Source organism: Phaenicophaeus curvirostris, chromosome 2 (genome assembly GCF_032191515.1).
Source record: "Phaenicophaeus curvirostris isolate KB17595 chromosome 2, BPBGC_Pcur_1.0, whole genome shotgun sequence".
NCBI lineage: Eukaryota > Metazoa > Chordata > Aves > Cuculiformes > Cuculidae > Phaenicophaeus > Phaenicophaeus curvirostris.
Window position 1 is genome coordinate 72,384,100 of NC_091393.1, and position 18,941 is coordinate 72,403,040.

The window sequence follows — 18,941 nt, forward strand, 5'->3', positions numbered from 1 at the left end:
AAATTCCATCATGAACTAATTAACGGCTTGCTGCCCTTTGCGCTTACAAAAATAATTTCTGTTCCTTTTTTTAAAGCATTTTCTACAAAACCAGCACAACAGTTGAAACACAGGCCTTTACCGTGACAGCTACAACGTCTGATCCATCTACACAGGTTTCTATTGTTTGACATGGTAAAAGATGAGGGGAACTGGTTAAAAAAAATACTCAGTTGTCTTCATACCTCATAGAACTTACTGTGACTTTACTGCAAACTTAACATCACTTCCTTGTGTGTTGTGCCTAAAGAAATGAGAATGTGCATCCGTTGCCAAGTTTACCATTTACTTACTAGACTGTGAGACAGAGTTGGAAGTTATTAAGGACAGAATCTCTGCATTCATTTGGTACAACACAATTCTTGCTCAAGGTTAGTGTGAAAAATATGATAATTGGTATGTGAATAAAAATTAGTTTAATATCCCATGCAACTGTTTACATCTGCTTAATTAAGCAGCAGTGACTTCACATCAGCATTGCTATGATACCATGAATACACACTAGAGAGAAAGGTACAATTATGTTGGCCACCCTCTTAACGTCAAATCAACGCCAGTTAGGTACTTCTTATCTCAGTGTTGGTTTTCTACCAAAAAATGCCTTTGTTTAAGGAGGATCTTCAGCTGTAACGTATTTGGGTTTGGTACAAGTGCCAGGATTTTATAAAAAGCCCATGCTCCCGTGGGCAGCCAGTTTAAGCGCTAAATGAAGGGCTTTTAGGAAACCACTAACTTCAATGCAGATGGAAGCCAGCAGGTAATTTTGGTTTTGGAGCCTTTACAAGAGAATCCCAGTAGTTTTGTACAGCAACAGAAGGTAAATAAATACCTGTCTAGAAAAAGGCAGTGTTGTTTTAGTCAAAGTGTTAGGACTTCACCAGTGCTGTGTGGCATAAACCATTTGTTCCATGTATTTACCAGCAGCTCCGGCACAGAAGCGCTTGTTTTGCTTTATGATTAAGGATCCCCTGAAGTAACTCAGACGTGCTGAAGCTGGTATTGTGAGAGGTACTGTGCAGTCAGGACAGGCCTTGGATTAACACAGCGTATCAATATGACAGAAAAACTATACCTTGGTCTGTTAACCATCAGCATAAGAACACAACCATTTGGTGCCATTTTTAATGATTAGAAACAATACATTGCAAAACAAAAAGCGAAAAAATTCCAGCGTGATACTTATAAACAAAGAACGACTAGAAAACAAAAAAGCTCGGTTCTGCCTGATTTGTAGTATTTATAATACAACAGGTCGTTAGTCTGAGGTAATACCAGTAATAACTTTTTAGTCCTTCAAGGACTGCTTAAAAATTAAGAACAGTGATAGTAACACATGTTAAGCTAAGAGCAAGACTTGATTTTTAAATCAAGCAAATTCCTTGACCCTTTTTAGTTCAGGATCTGTGGCTGCAAGTATAAAATTGGCAATAAGTCTATACAGTAGGAACTGCAGAACGTCAAGTCCTGCGTGGCCATTCGCCCCTGACATTTCTTCGAGTACAGCTGGTTATGTAAAAATCAGACATTGCAACAGAGAAAATGACTTTGTTCCAGAACAGCCCTTAAGAAATTTAGAATATTGTTAGTTTACACAAAATAGCCAAACAAAAGATGAATTCAGAAGTCCAGATTCTGGCATGAGGTAAAACCATGTGCATTTATTCCATCGGCATTTTAGAATTAGTAAGCATAAAATTAAATATGTTGACTGTAATGAATTCAGTCGTACAAGTGCAAGTCTTCAGCTGGAACGTATTTTATGGCAGTTTATTTAAAAAATGTACCAGTAAATCATAAAAGAGGGATCATGTCCATTTAACGTTTATTGAAGTATACAGGAGGTTTTCTTTAGAATCAAATATGAGCATGAATATATGGCCAAACGTAAAATCTATCAAATTCAGTGAAAATTTTCTGACTTTAAATAGTAGCTGTAAGAATGACCAATATATATTCTTTGTTACAACTGCCCTCACTCTACAAGTAAAAAAAAATAATAAACATTCAGTAAACATTCTTTCCTAAGGTAGTTTCCCTTATATATCAGCGATTTATCCATTTCTTGTATACATAACTTTTTAAACATACCAATCAGTGGTTCTCACAATTGAAAAATAAAAGCACAAAAAAGTTTACACTCTTGTACAGGTAAATAAAAGATCATCTTGAATTAAACTGTATATCCTTAAGGGCATAGTATAGTTTCAATTTCATTACCTATTACATAATTAGCTTCTTACATACAAATATCGACATATTTGGCTTGTGCTTCAAAGCCTTTGTGTCTAGAAAGTCCATGTCAATGCAACTCATAGCTTGAAATCAGTGGGGACATCTTTACTGCTGCCAGGTTTAACCTGTTCGTGCAACATTGTCTCTTCGGAACTTGATGTGGCACCGCATTTTTCCGTGGAGTCGTCAGCGTCTGGATCCAGTCCTTCAGGACAGGGAAGCTTTAGAAGTTCTTCCCGCAACTGAGCTGTGTGACGCTGAACACACAAAACGAAGTCAGTGTTGAAGACTAGTTAAAACAGTATTTTTGCCAATGCTAGGCAACATAAGGCAAGGAAAGAAGTAAAAAAATTAGAGGCAGTGAACAGAGCGCAAGCGTGTTGATATAAATGCTGTGCTCTTTGGCTTGCAGCTGAGTCAATTCTGTGTTCTGTAATCAGAACAGAGACTGGCTTGGACCAGGTGGGTCATACAGTCAAAACATACGTTTCTAAGGAGCACACAGTCTTTATGAGTTCTGTTACAGACAGAGAGAGAGATTTGCACACTGATCAGACTGACTAACAGCAACTTCATAAGACTGGTCACGTGGAAAAAATGCCAGTCCAGAACCAGAAAAAAGCTGCCTTTAAAAAGTTTTTTTTTGCTTCTCAAGGAAAGTAAAAAGGTATAAAAAAATATAGGTGTGCTGTCTGTGTGGACTCACACACGCCAATGATAGTACTTGGCTAGGATGGAAGGAAACGGTGTAATGGTTATAACTGTTGATAAAAGTTTAACACAGGGTAAAAGTAATTGTAACAGGCCACAGTTTAATAACTGCTTGTCTATTCAAACAGCTTGTTGTCTAGAAAGGAATTCACAGAATCACGGAATAATAGAATTGTTTAGTTGAAAAATACTTTTGAGATCATTGAGTCCAACCATACCTGTCCACTGCTAAACCCTACCCCTGAGCTAAACATCCCCTGCCAGGGATGGATGCCACCTCCTTGGGCAGCCTCTGACAGTGCCTGAGAACCCTTTCTGTAAAGAAATTTTTCCTTATGTCTAATCTGAGCCACCCTCAGCACAACTTAAGGTTGTAATTGGTTGTACAACCTTATCATACCCCCCCCACACACCCTGAGAACAAAATAAACTATCTGTATCTTAAATATATACAGGAAAATAGGCACTACAGGCTCTAAGGGAAACTCTAACTCAGAAAAAAACCACTCTCTCTCCTGACAGCCAAAAACCCCGTGTTTGTTTACATGTTTTAAAGTTGCTGTTTTTTCTGTAATTGTTATCATAAAACTCAGCTGCTGAGCAGTTTCATCGCCATTTGTCATCTTTGGACTAAAGAACATAAAAATATAAAAGCACGTCTCACCTTTAGAGCTGCTGCGTGGTGGGACATGGTCCTGCCTACCCGTTTGTCACTGCTGTACTGCTGTATGTCTGCTATCCACTCCTCACACTGAGCCATGATCTCCACTCTTTTCAAGTAAAAATGTTTGTGGATGACCTGTAAGAAAATATTCCGAATGAAGGAACAGAGTGTTTTCTAAGAACCATATACTTTAGCAATACACAATTTGCATGACCCCTGTGGGTCTAATCTGATATGAGAGCCTGGGGAGCGGGGGGGACAAGAATCAATACGTGGATAACTCAGCATTGAACCAGGCTGCAGATAAATTGTGCAATCTCTGTCCTTGATAGTTTCCAAGACTCAACTAGAAAACGCCCTGATGAACCAGGTGTGAATTAAGCTGATCCTGTTTTGAGGAGGAGTTTTGCTTGGATATGTCTTCCAGTCTGCATGAATCTACGATTTACGTGCGATCTCCCATTTCAACATTCACTTGTATTATCTGGGTGAAAGGTAAATGAGTGACAGAAATACCGTATCACACCACGGGAAAGAAAGTGATAGCAAAATGTTAGACATGTTCTCCAGTTAAAAGACGACCTCACTGTGCAGGCACTATGTATGGACACTCATGTTTGCATTAGGGCAGTTACACAGATACAGTATTAAGGCTTTTATTGGTGGCTTCACAGTCCTGTTTTATTAAAGAAGCTCAGGTGGGAAGCATATGCACCATGTCTTCTGTCACTAACCACTTGCTGACTGGATGGAAAAAAATATAAGCAGAAACATTGTCAATAGCATAGGAACATAAATGCTTCTGTGTAGAGAAGAAGGATCACACCAGCGGGTATGGAAGAGGCACAACCACAGTCAGATTCCCTAGGCAGAGGCAGCACCTCTGAGGACACTAGAATTCCAAGGCAATAGCAGTTGAACTGCCAACAGTTTGGGTGGGAAACAGTGTTCAATTGCATAGTAATTTTGGTATTTCTGTGCAGAATTGAGTTAAAAAAAAATACAAACAATCAGCCCTGAAGTTGTGAAACTCTGCTTTGTGTTGATTTCATCTGAAACAGTTTGCTAAAACTCTGGCTGGTGAAAGAAACAACAAAATCAAAGAAATTTTATGAGCACAGAGTGTTCTTGGCAATACTGCAACGTAATTGGCAAAATCATCTTTCTCTCTAGAGGTTAGAGAATATAGCTATCTGTCTACAGAAAAACTGTGTATTGAAAGCATAATTGACTTCAATTCTGGATGCATGCCTTATATCCATAATGGAGCTTGGAAGAACTCCCAAAGACCGGCACTTTAGCTCTCCTGAGTCTACCTGTCATTTACGACACTGAAGGGAACACAGATCAGATTTGTGAAGACAAAAAAATTTTATAAGCTGAAGGATGTATGTTCTTTCTTAGACCTCAGTTTTCAGGATGCCTTCGCATTTCTGTTTCTGGATGATCATTATTGTGAAGGTTGCTAACACAACCCAACAAAAATGTAGATGCCTTAACAACAAGGTACTCTCTAAATCAGTGCTCAGATAATCCATATAAGAAACATTTTCATTTAGCTGCAGACAGAATCTAGTGCTCCTCCAAAGTTCATCTACTGCATCAGAGGAAAATGGAATGCTTTCTAGTGCATAATTTCCATTTTTTGATATGTAAAGAAAGATCCAAGCCACTTTACATATCGATAGAGAATATGTAATCAGAGAAGCAGAAAGGGAGTTCTCATGTTGCAGAAGTCGATAAGGCACTGGGTAGGACCCTGCGCTTAAGCTAGTGTGATTGTGGTTTTAATGCAGGAGCAAGTGATCTTATCTTCAAAGTCGCTCCTCAGAGAAGCAGGCTATCATAGCTTCAGATCTCTTCTCAAAATCTTTCATCGTACTGTCCTAGAGATCTCACAGAATCACCAGGTTGGAAAAGACCCACAGGATCATCAAGTCCAACCATTCCCATCAATCACTAAACCATGCCCCTCAGCACCCCGTCCACCCGTGCCTTAAACACCTCCAGGGATGGTGACTCAACCACCTCCCTGGGCATTCTCTGCCCGTGCCCAATGACGCCTTCTGTGAAAAATTTTTTCCTGATGTCAAGCCTGAACATCTCAACACAGGGCAAACAGAAACTGTACCTTAGGAAATGAAAACTGCAGTTACCTAAACCAGAACAAACCAATCTGAATCCAAAGCTTTTAAGTGTTGACCAGTTCTCTCCTGTGCAGCAAAATTTTTGTCTGTTCACAGGTAACAGAAGGGAGTTTCAAACATTCAGGATACCTCTACTAACTGCTATAGGCCTCTTAATGCTACTTCTCATTTACATGCGTGCATGGCTCAGCTTACCTCAGTCCTAGTTACACACTACATTTAGAAAGCTAGTAGTTGTCTTCAACAACAGCCTCTTGGTAATGATGTGCTGTGCACAAGTCATTTGTTCGCAAGGAATGATGGTTTTCCATCAACACAGCACCATTTGGACAGACCTTATTGCTTTACCTTCCTGAAGAAAGGCAAGATGCCAGCTTAGAAGCTACCTTTTTCATACAAGTAGTAATAAAGCTAAGCTGCAGAGTAAGTAGGATATTGCCGAGATTCTTTTGAAGAATGTGCAATAACAGCAAAATGGGGTTCATTTACTGAATGCTGTAATACTGCCTATACTTCATTTCTGTGTATGTGAAGAGAAGGATGGAGTGCTACTGTCAGGCAGCCCACCACCTTCGGGTATCTTCAATTCATTTAGGCTTACTATAATTTGAGAACATTTTTGCAGAAGTGATATTGTTATATTTCACTAGCAAGAAAGGACTTCTTTGCAGAGGTTATATGATTGTGTATCATGATATTATCTTCAGAATGGCCTTCAACTTATTGAGTAAAATGTTTAAGAGGTAATATATAAAAAACTCCATGTTTTTCCTCATTAATTCAAGACACCAGAGTACACAGCACATCCTCTTCCACCTGCATGTGGATAAAATATTTAACTCCCATCATGCAGGTGAAGTGTCTATGGTTTCTTATTCCACAAGGGACGCTAATTTTAATGGCAGGAGGTTTTCGCATTCCAAAGGATGTTTTTATGCACAGCAGGGAAAGGATTGGAGACTACTCTCTCCCTGAGATGCCATACTTAGCAATGTTCATAATCCTAAAATAATCATGCTTTTTCAGCATTTTAGGATGCAGACAATTGAAAGCATAGCTGATGCTACAAGGTGGTTTGCACTTCAGTTTAGAAGAGGCAACAGTTATGGCAATTCAGCGGAAAATGTGGGTTTTTTTCCTGGTAGTACCAGGAGAGGATTCATGCTTGACCAGCCATTCTGCATTAATATTCATACAGACTCTCTTACTTTGTGTATCTTCAGCAATTTATTCCTTGAATCCTTTGCCATATGTGTTCAAATCTCTGAGATCTAACTGACCTGTTTTGAGAAAGGTGTTGGACTCGAGACACTGAGAGAAGTCCCTAAAAACTGAATTATTCTATGATGCTATGGGTGAGTTACTTATTTTTTTTTTCCAGGAATGTAAACAAATTTAGAAATTTGATTTCTTTCAGTAATTTTTTAAGACAGTGTGAATGCATGAAGGTCAGTATTGCTTTTATCAGCATCAAGACAGTTGTTTTCAAAAGCATAGATTTCTGATTCAGCACAGATGTTTTGTGGATCCTTCCACAAATAACACACAATCTGGAACAGGTTTTAAGGTATTTTTCCAATTTGCATTGTTCTGGTGTATCTGAAGCATGCCCTAATATTTGCTTCAAATTCATGTTTCTTGGAAAAATACTCGGTGTTAGCTACTCTGACTGACAAACACACCCATAGCCCACTGGCAGGGCTGGTCCGCAGTGTTCCCATGGAATGTAAAATGTACCACCTGGCATTAAGAATAAGCCAAGCTGCACAAGCCATGTTTTATCAGACTGTGCACCGAGCCGTCTTACAGGTCATTCCCATTTGTGTGCATTCCCTGTTTCCATAAAAGAATCTGTGATGATGGGTGCATCCTTATTCACTTCAGTCTCTGGAATCAGTTACTCCAGGGAATAAAGAGGAGGCTAAACCAGACATCTGCATGATGTTCCAAATAGTTGCATTATATACACCCGAACAAGGTAAATAAATTAGTAAAATATTTATTGTGTTTCAAAAAACCTACCTCCTTAAAACATGGCGATGGATTTCTGATTTGTTCAAGCATTGCCCACTTGACTGTTGCCTGTCGTATATTCCCATCATACTCTCTGGAGCTCTGGGTACCACTCGGAGTACCCCTTGATCGTTCATAACCTGGTTCATTAAAATATGGTTCCGCTACCAGTATTAGAGATTGGACAGACACTAACACCTGTTAAGAGAATAAACAAAACGTTAAAATTGTGTCACCTACTTGTTTTCACAAATAGACACAATTTTGCTTACGTTGTATGCAAAACCACTTCTAGGGCAAAGTGCTGCCATTTGTAATACTGCCTACTTGCAAGCAGGGAATGTCCGCGCTTTCAAACCAAAACTGTTATTGCACAAAAAAATCATAGAATAGTTTAGGTTGGAAGGGACCTTAAAGATCATCTAGTTTCAACCCCCCTACCACAGGCAGGGACACCTCCCGCTAGATCAGGCTGCCCAAGGCCCCATCCAACCTGGCCTTGAACACCTCCAGGGATGGGGCAGCCACAGCTTCCCTGGGCAACCTGTGCCAGTGCCTCACCACTCTTGTGATGAAGAAATTCTTCCTAATGTCTAGTCTAAATCTGCCCCTCTCCAGTTTATACCTGTTCCCTCTTGTCCTATCACCACAAGCCTTTATGAATAGTCCCTCCCCAGCTTTCCTGCAGCCCCTTTCAGATACTGGAAGGTGTCTATGAGATCTCCTTGGAGCCTTCTCTTCTCCAGGCTGAACAACCCCAGCTCTCTCAGCCTGTCCTCACAGCAGATGTGCTCCAGCCCTCAGATCATCTTTGTAGCCCTCCTCTGGACCTGTTCAGCAGTTCCATATCCTTCTTATGTTGAGGATACCATAAGATGTAAGTCTTACAACTATGTATTTAGCTTCAGTGCTGAGAAAATGACAAATATATATTAAAAAAAAAACCCCAAAATGCAGATGTAAGCAGAAGAAAACGTTTAAAGGGACAGATGTCTGATTGCACCCTTTTGTGAGAAGATATGTATTTGTCAAGTTCTCAGTCAACAGTTCTTGAACTTTTCCTGTGGCTGAGCTCACTAATCCTTCTGAGTTTGAACTCAAAGGAAAAGGAAGAAGGGAGGTGAAATGCAGTGAAATTAATCTTGGTTTACATGCTCTCCCATTTTTTCTTTCAAATGCCTTCAATCGATTTACAGATGTTTTTAGCCCTTTTGTTTCAGATTTTTCATACAACACTGTGTCATATGCCATTAAAACAAACCCTCGGTATTTCTCTTGAGATAGAAAAAAAAAGAAAGGTTTTCAGCACTCTGTCAACAAAGCACCAGCTATTTTGTGATAATGAAATGACAATTTTCCCCCTTTCAATTCTATTATCAAGTACATGTGGGAATAGATGCTTACATCCCTACAAGGCATTTAACTCTATGCCCAAGTATTCCTAAAATGAAACAAAGAATCAAATAGATACATAGAGCACTTAGGAATCCAAATACATCTGCATTGTGAACTCATGACTTGATGGCTCGCTAATTTTTCCAATATTGGGATGCTGGGCCCTGTCAACTTCTTGTGAAAACTGTTCCATGCACAAATGTTAGATAGGTAGAAAAACATGACTTTTTTTGAAATGTACTTTAAATCAAAGACAGGCTTTTCTTATGTACTTAGAACCAAGTCCAGAAAGGACTTTAGGGATAATAGTTCCATGACACAAACCTACTTCCAGAAGTGTGAAGATTTAAAAATGGTGATTTGAACATTTAAATTTCCTCAAATATTGAAAAACTTGTGACATGTTACATGCCCAAGAACAGCATTTCCAGCACTGAGCATACTTGGGTGCAAGACATCCACTCCAGCAGATTAAAAGTATCAGGGCAGCTGTTTCTGGAACTGACTCTTCTCCCAGCCTGGATACAATTTAAAGCTTGGAGCCATCCCCTAATTTAGCAGCCCAGTTTGTGAGTTTGGGTATGGATGACAACAGTCTTTCTTTTTCTTGGAACATGCAGAACATACAGCTTGTTTCAGGTCGATAGCGTGTCAGCCACAATTAAGACTTCGGTTCTTTCACGGGGCCTTGCCTCAACAACTCAGTAATTGTGCTCTGAGCTTAAGCGTGGCATTTGCTTAGTTTCTCTTGTAGCAACGCCAGCATAAAGTGTTCCAGCTTTCCATAACCTCTGTGATGTGTACTCGCTCCACAGACATAATGCCAAACCAGCAACTCGTATCAAAGCAACAGTCCACTAACCAGTGGAATGACCCATCCCAGTCTCACCATAACCTCACAGGAACACACCTTTATTCCTTTGGTGCCCTGGCACTTTGTTTGTAGTTGTGAAGCTGCTATGCTTTAACTAGAGAGCAGAAGGGCAATCTAGGGCAGCTCAGGCTTTATCCTGATGGATAAGGCAGGTAGCTCCACAGTGGGAAATGTGGACTAGCATCCCTCGTTGGGCTGAGAAGGAAAACTAAACAAGTTTCCCTGTTTCTCAGGCAGGTGCTCCATGCAGCTGCTGCATGGTATTGTGTGCACCATCATGTTGTCTCCCATGTCTGCCATGCATTCAACTAGCCATGGCTATTTTATGTTACATTTAAAAACTAAAATATGGATAAATGCATTAAAATATACAGAATTTGCATCCAACATCAGGTTCCAGACAGAAAATGACACGACATCAAAAAAGGGAAAATACTAATGCGAAAGTGCTAAGTCAAGGGAGAGTACTTTAGGTCCAAGCCTTCAGGTACCTAAAGTGTTCTGGTGATTTGTGGCCTTTACATGTGTCTGGATGTACAGGGTTTTGCTTTTTTGCTTTTCTAAATTTTCTATTATAGATATGGATATGGATATAGATATAGATATCCTCCCTCTGCTCTGCTCCTGTGAGACCCCACCTGGGGTGTTGTATCCAGTTCTGGATTCCCCAACATAAGAAGGATATGGAGCTGTTGGAATGGGTCCAGAGGAGGCCATAAAGATGACTGGTGGGCTGGAGCACTTCTGCTATGAGGACAGGCTGAGAGAGTTGGAATTGTTCAGGCTGGAGAAGAGAAGGCACTTGTTGCTCCTCTTTGCATCCCTTGCCATATTCAATACCAGCTGAGCTTTGGTTTTCCTCACTTCCTCTCCTGATAGCTTGGGCAATGTCTTTTATTTCACACAAGTAGCCTTTCACCTCGTTCCTTCTTACCTTCTGCAGTTCTGCTTAGGCACGAGTTCTTTTTTTACCCATGCTGGCTTTCTGCCACTCTTACCTGGCTTACACACACTGGGAGAGGCCATTCTTGAACTTTAAGGAGACTGAACAATCAGCTTTCCAAAGCCAATTCCTGAACAAGATGAAATCTGTTCTGGTGAAGCTCAGGGTTGTAATTCTACTACGCTGAAACATAAACTGCAGTCTTCTAGGATTTGGAATAGAAAATGTACCGTCTGCTGTCTAATAATTACTCCAAGGAAGGGATAAATTCAGAAAGTGTCACAGGAAATAAGCCATTACAAGCTTTGCTTTTATTTAATGTAGGTGCTTATTAGTCAGTGCATTTCTATGACGTAAAGTTGGAGGTTTTAAAGACTATTATGTCCTAATAAATTCCAGACTAATTTAACACTAATTATTATTGAACACAGCATACCTAGATTTTAACTCCCTTCAGCTTTATTCCTCTGCTCAGCATACTTGCAGACATTGGAGGAGTCCCCCTACATTCGCACTGGCACACTTCACTTTCTTATCTCTCACAATGTGAAGCCTGCTTTGTCTTCACCATAAATAGCTTGTGATACAGACATTACACAAGTTCCAGGAGGTGATGCCACCTTCTATTCTTTTTTCCTTTTTAAATACTTGTTAACTACTTGAAATCATTCAAGCAAAGCCCAAGCAGTGCAGGAATAAGCTGCACACATGAACAGCCATTCTTCAAGACAAGACCAATAAAAGTATTGGTTGGAAAGAGCACTTTGAAGAACCTGCTTTATCTACAGTGTTTCTTTTCTAGTGTTCCAAGGATGTTTTCTGGACTTTGGGTCTTATTTATGTTAATTTGAGGAAGAAAATTCTGTTTTAAAAGTACTAGAAAAAGAATCCTTAGGACCAACTCACCACTGACCTCTCCCAAGTCACACCTACTGAAGAGAAGGGAGAAACGCTCACCTGCAAAAAGCTTGATGTTTGGGGATTCCACTTCTCTTCTGGCCTCCCATGCCACGTGTTAAGTATGCTTAAACACACCTGAAAAGGTGACATTATTAATACCTCAGACACACTTTATGATAAAATTGGCTTGGCCAGAACAAAATATTAACATTACATTTTAATTTTTTTAGCAAACTTTGGTATAACTGCATTCTAAAAAACAGATTTGTTTCCTATGAAACTAATTTGAAATGAAAGCAGATAAAAAAGGTGGATAAGCAAGAACAGTATGTTGAAAAAAAAGGACAAGGCCAAAGCAAGGTAGATTACTTCTCTTCAAGGAAAACCTATGGATTCTAGAGCTTAAAAATAAAAGAATAATGAATACTATCAGATTCTTTACCTTCCTCTTGAAATACTGTTCTAATACTTACTGTTGTGGTTTTTTGAAAGACAATCATGTGAAAGGTAGTTTCTGCCACACAGACTATCAAGGAATTGAAAATGTTCTTTAACTTTTATGACCGATCTAGATTTTAGGTAAATCTATAGAGTTCTCACACTTTTCATGAAATGGAACAATGAAAGATAGGGGGGACAAAGAATCTAAACAGAAGAAATTTAGAGGTGAGTATTTGCCAAGACTTAATGCCAGGCAAAATAAAAAGGAGATAAAGTCTCTAGCATGAATTATGTCCTGTGTTCATGTTAAAAAAAACCCACATGTCTATTACTGGAAAAGAGTTTATGAAAGCAGGAAGCATGAACAACAGTGGAATAAGGGAAAAATATTAGCCTATGGATTACATGTTTACACAGAAGAAAAGCTGAAGGAGTGCTGCAGTGCTCTAGCCACAGCTATTCTGTGGGATTGTGCTTTGGTGGAGACAAACACATAGCCATCTCCACAGCTCTGTGGAAAATTTAACGTGTGCTTATTTTTTAATATAATAGAAGCTGCATCTCTCTGATACGCACTTGACTTTTTGAAGCCTTTAGAATGAGCTACAATATACCAAGGAGATGGGGGAGGGAAGGAGGAAGAGTTGTTTGTTTTAACTTTTAGTATTATGTCCAAAAGCTTTATTATTTTTTGAGAAAACTGTCATTAAGTCCACATTTTAGAGTTATATTTTCTTTTATGATGGATACTGAGGTTAAGAGAAGTCTTTATCTTCCTTCAAGAAAAAGCACTTTTGCATGCAAAAAGAGAGACAAGGCACTTGGCAAACATATTCAGTTGCAGCTGATAATGTCCATGGAAAGGGTATTTCAGCTAGCCAAAATAGATTTCTGCCTGGTTAATTTAGCAAAGGAGGTGGAAAAGAACGTTTTTCTAGGTCAAAATGCTTTTTGGTCCAATCCAGCTCATAAGGGCTTTAAAAAAATTTCAAGACTACTCAGAAAGGACATTGTTCCCCTTTGAAACTGTAAAAATCACTTCATTACAGTTTGAAGACCAGTTTTAACCAAACACTTCTTCCAGTAAGCAAGGAGCAGTGAATCATTTGATTGCAAAAGGAAAAAATGTTTCATCCATTTCACTTCCTTGTTACATCTACTCAGAAGAACAAAGTTGTCCTACCTTGCCATCATTGTAGAGGTTTGGATTAAATCTCACACTGTGGCCCCCAGTTGTTTCCAGATTCACAAGTGGAGGGGAATTAGGATAGTCTTGTGGAAAATACACATCAAATTCAAAGCAACCATTTGCGTAAGGAGTGTCTGCAGGACCAGTAATGAGAACCTACCATTGTAAAAAAAGAAGAGTTTTCAAAAAAAACCCTTATATTTGTCACACAGTTGAGACTTCTAGAAGTTATGTGAAGCATTTCATTTCCATATGCTACTTCTCAGAAAATACTGTTAGACATCATCACCGTATGCAGTCTGCTAGTCTTGTTCATTCTTATACTCTGAGCAAGTGAAGCCCTCTGCTTGTAATCTCCATATTGTAAATGGAAAGCAAACCAAAAGAAGATAAAACTGCTCCCTACTGAAAGTTGTTCACAGAATTTTTCTTCAAACTTCATGTCCAAAGATACTCAGCGTACCCGTCAATTCCGACTGCTTTTAATTGACTTAAGTAGTCATACGCAAAGATACTTTTTGGCCATAAGGGAGTAACAAAACTAAACTTCTCCCATTAGAACAGCGGAAGAAGCATGAACCTTGCTCTGTGAAGTCTGCTTGGCTAACAGAGCACTCCTGGAGTAGGTGGACTCTCCCTGCCCTCACCAAGTTATTGAGAAATCAGGATCAGACTCTAAAATACTACTACTTACATGAAAGTTTGATCAATAATTAAAGTACATACGAAACACGGATTTTCTCAAGATTTGAGGCACCTTCTTAAACATTTATCTATCAAATTGAAAGAGGGAAATAAAAATAACTTGGCCTCTTTACCTTCATAATGTCAAGCCGCTCCTCATCACAGCGCACAAAAACACTGGATGAAGATGAGAGAGGCAGCGACGTTGAAAGAGTCACAGCTTCTTGGGCAAGACGTCGGGCTCTGGCAGCACTGTTGGCGTCACTTGCATTTTTTACCTGAGACATGTAGTGGTAATTTACTTTAAAAACCAATTTTCCGTCATCATCTTCAGAAACCATTTCAAATGTATCTAGAAGAAAAGAAAACGTTAATGCATTAGGAGAACAGTGGAGTTAATAATGGATTAGTGTTGGATAAAGATTCTGAGTATTAAAATCAGGAAAGCTAAATTTGCATTATAGTAATGCAAAAAATACAGTGATCACAGAAAACAAAGCATTAGCAGCCGTCAGTGGAATTAACTTCTGCAGCAAGTTTAGAAGCTTTCATAAGCAACTGGTCAGATATACACCACAGCTGATTTGGAAAGATACCAGCTACTCCAGACCAGGAATCTGATGATACGTACAAAAACATAATAATGCTAATAAAGGAATCAGCGTGAAACAGAGCGTCAACAGTATTTACTTGTGTGGTGGTTGCAATGTTATTAAAGAATCATTAAAAATTACAGTGAAGCTATTTTTGTTTAATCACTTACTATGCAAAATCTACTGCATGGCTGCCAGGGTGAAAAGCTACCATTACAAACTTTCCTACCTCCTATTCTTGGCATACGCTCCACAAACATTTAAAAGGAAAATCCCTCACTAATACAACAGCAAAGATATGTGATTGCAAATGCTGTCATGCAACTGAAAAAACCCTCATAGACTATGTTTTTGCCGTAATTTTATAGCACTTTTTGGAAGAGATTCTATTTGCTCCTTATGAATTTTTTATTGAAGACGTTCCATTTGCGACCAAAATAAACAACAATTCCCACCACATTTCCAAAATGCAACATATTGCTTTCCATGAAAGTACACAATGAAGTTTAATACAGTTTAATTTTTTTAAAAAAGCAAACAAACCCCCCATTTTTTTAATCTGAATTCTCTTCTATTTAAAAAATAAAGGCTCCATTAACAAACACATATATACAGTTATACATGAATTTTCAAAACAAATCTGCTAAGATTTCAATATAATTTGAGACTCATAAATCATTACTGGAATGAAAAGATGAATACCATAATTGAATTCATCTAGTCCCTTGAATTAATCTAGTGGATGCTTAAAACATTCTCATCAGCTCAAAGACTGCATTAGCTGGCAACCTGAAGATACAGAATTGTCTAATTTTCCATATGTTAAAAATATCAGTGGTCACATATGTCTGCCAATGGGTTACATATTTCTTCAGTATCTACTTTCTAAAACACAAATATTCATTCTTTCAACCTACCAAATTGGAGTTTTTTCATGACAGCCACATACTTTTCTTCAAGAGACCGTAAAACAGACAAAGGCTTGGGCTTCACAGTAGCCTTTTTGGAGTATTCAGCCATCTTCTTCTCTGTTATATAAAATGTGATGATTATTTGTAGTAATTCTGAGACAAGTACAGCAAGCATCTGGGGACTATTTAACTTGAAATGACACTTTATGGTTACAGTGTTTGCAGAGAAGTCACAAAGCTGGAGATGACTCACAATACATAAATCTGTTTTTCTCACTACCACGTATTTCATTATCTTAACAGCTCAAAGTAAATAAAGGTCATAATCTCAGCTACGAAATAATTAACGACTGCTGCTGTTATGAATATTCCTTTATTGTTTCTTCTAATTTATTATTTTATATTTAAACTAGGAAGCCTGACATACATTTGTGAGGACAGACAGCCACACATGTATTCTTGATGCGCCCTCCAAAATCACGAGCTGATTATATACCCCTTTTTAAAATCCATCCCCCTGATTAAGTTACTTAGTCTTTAATTTTCTTCACTAGACAACCAGATGCCACAAAAGAAAACAAAACAAAAAAAAAGTGGTACATAATCATACTGGAAGTTGTGAGATGTACTCTCACTTGAATTATTCCTGATTGAAGCATTTAAGACTACCACAAGGTTCCAGACACCTTTGAAAATATTGTCAGTAGTGGGGGGGCGGGAATGAAGTATTTTTTCCTGCTTTTAAACTAATTTATACATTATATGTTAATGAACATGTTACAAATAAACACTACACATTAGTTATAAAAGTATTTTTTTTACCTTGGTTTGCTTGGCGCAAACTGGTAGTAGCAGCATAAACTATCTCTGCAGTCTTTTGGATGTCTGGTACCAAAAGCGTCAGTCCTTCTGGTTCTTGATCAGAACTATCTGGTTTTACTCCTGCTTTAGCTTTGTCTTTTTTAGATCTGTTTTGGGTAAAGAAATAGGATATAGCATTTCAGAGAATTTTTCAACTAGTCATACAATACTCAGCATATTTGTCACTAGGCAAAAATACCAAAGGTTAAAGGATCAATATTAAAACAAGTCTTCTAAAAGTGAATGTCTGTGTATCAGGTTAATCACTGAATGTAGCAATAAACTGAGACAATACTGAACATACAGTCTTGATTTGATAAACAAAAGCACATCTGATATGAAGACTAAAAATATGAAAACAAAGCCAGTGATGCTAGTATGCTAGTTTCTGCTTCAGCCATCTAGTACTTCTGATTGTTACGCTGCAAGCTGACTTTATGTTTGAGGATTTTCAGGAAGTATTAGAAAAGCTTACAAAATCAATTTAACAGAGGATGTCATGAATGCAGGTTTCATCCACCCATGCAGATCCTTGTGCAAAATCAATCCCTAAGTAGGTAATAAAAACTCTTTCCCACTACAGAATACACTGGCAATTATTTAAAGCACACTTATGGTAGAGCACTAGTGAACCTCTGGTAAAAATTCACAGCATGTCTATGAACGATAGACTAGGCATCACAAGAGTGGCTCAAAAACAAAGTTTGTCTCTCTCTGCAGTTCTCTTCTGGGTTATAGAAGTTAAAGCCTTTTATTCAAATAATCAGTTTAATGAAACATAAAAGTCTTACAAATACAGAAGGCTTCTATATTATACTGGATGTTTATAGTCAATGCAGTGCAAATTCAAATGTCAGTTCAAATTTTTATAATGAGATCATTTGAAAATACAGTACATACTAACACTGTGGGTTGATAGAAGCTAGCAGGCTAGTAATTTAAGTTGTATTTAAATATTTACATCTTAATAAGCTAGGCTTTACTGGCACATATATTCAACTGAATATGAAGACATGGCATTTGATAACTCCGTAACCTAAATGTGCGTATTTAAAAGCTTCCACATTCCAAGAGCTAGCACAAATTTACACTGTTATTTTGCAAAATTTATGAGATTTTAATACTAAAAGCCTCTACATTATTTCACTGCAATTTCTGTAATTTGTTTATTTTAATAGCACTTGTTCACTCTAAGACCCAAACAAGTTCACTAGCCAAGAAGCACTGGTTTTCTCTTTCCCACTACCATGCCTAGAATCAAACCAGAAAGCTAGCTACACAAGAAAAATTAGCAATGCAATGCTTTGATATCCCAAACATATTTTAACAACTTCCACATACTATATCCTTTCTGTCTTTTAATCTAGACTGAAATCATGCATAAAGAATGAGTCTCCAAACTATTCCGCAGAGGTGATACAGTTAAAGTCTTTGTACTGCATCTAATCAAATGAGAATATCCCTACAGTGCATTAATAACAAAATCCATTACTGCAGCATGGTACATTTTCACTGTTCCAGATTTAATCCAAAAGGATGTTAGCCTGTTATGGACTTCAAGCAATACCGAGCTTTCAGGTGCTCAAAGCGAGGAGGAAAGAATCAGAGCTAAACAGTGTCTGGCAGCATTTGAGGAACAGATTAAGACAAAGAAGCAGCAGCTGCCTCTCCCATTCATACTTTCCAAAATCCTTATCAGTGCTTTTTTACTTGTGGAGATTACAAATGTAATTCAAAGCTCTGTGAAAAAATTGAATGGGGTTTACATATAAGTGATACATAGATGAATCTTACAACACATGGAGAAGTAGAGGTCAAAGACTCCTGTGGCCTCAGTATGGATCCTAAATTATAATAAATACTTCCAACAGGATTTGTGAGGGCTGGTCCTGGAGGTGGGAAGCAGAACTTCCAGGGCAGGCGAATGTTCCTCTAAGGACAAAATTACAGCAATGCCAAAGATGATTTTTAGGTCCCCAGACCCATTTCTCAGTGTAATCTGATACACATGCTATCTCTTTGTGTACACGTGAAAAAACAACGTGGTGATCATTCCACTGCTTGTGAGCATGTATGACATGAGCAAACCAAAGTGTCAGTCGAGAAAACATCATCCTCCCTTCTTGGTGTCACCTCCTCTTTTACAGAGCTGCTGCACCCCTGTCTGGATCTGAGCCGCAGTGGGCTCTCTCCAAGCCGTGTGGGATACAGGAGTGTTTCAGAGGGACAAGTAGAGTCCCAGCTTGATGGAGGGAGTTGCTGGGAATTACAAGGCTCTCCCAAAATAATATGAATGTGGAGATAGAATACCCAAGTTGAAGTGACAAAGCCAGTAAGATCCCTC

At 38.5% G+C, this 18,941-nt stretch overlaps 1 protein-coding gene across 7 annotated transcripts in view; it reads right to left on the reverse strand.

Annotated features, from left to right (window-relative positions):
• Positions 1–1,779: 1,779 nt before the first annotated feature.
• Positions 1,780–18,941, reverse strand: part of BIRC6 (baculoviral IAP repeat containing 6) — a 180,203-nt gene continuing 163,041 nt past the window's right edge. For all 7 annotated transcript variants that reach the window (XM_069852465.1, XM_069852462.1, XM_069852459.1 and 4 more), the window contains exons 67-74: positions 16,559–16,704; positions 15,743–15,853; positions 14,367–14,584; positions 13,543–13,704; positions 11,976–12,053; positions 7,816–8,004; positions 3,647–3,781; positions 1,780–2,528 (exon numbers count right to left, since the gene is read on the reverse strand). In XM_069852465.1, coding sequence (XP_069708566.1) covers positions 2,349–2,528; positions 3,647–3,781; positions 7,816–8,004; positions 11,976–12,053; positions 13,543–13,704; positions 14,367–14,584; positions 15,743–15,853; positions 16,559–16,704 — 1,219 coding nt within the window. In that variant the 3' untranslated portion in view covers positions 1,780–2,348. The remainder of the gene's footprint in view (positions 2,529–3,646; positions 3,782–7,815; positions 8,005–11,975; positions 12,054–13,542; positions 13,705–14,366; positions 14,585–15,742; positions 15,854–16,558; positions 16,705–18,941) is intronic.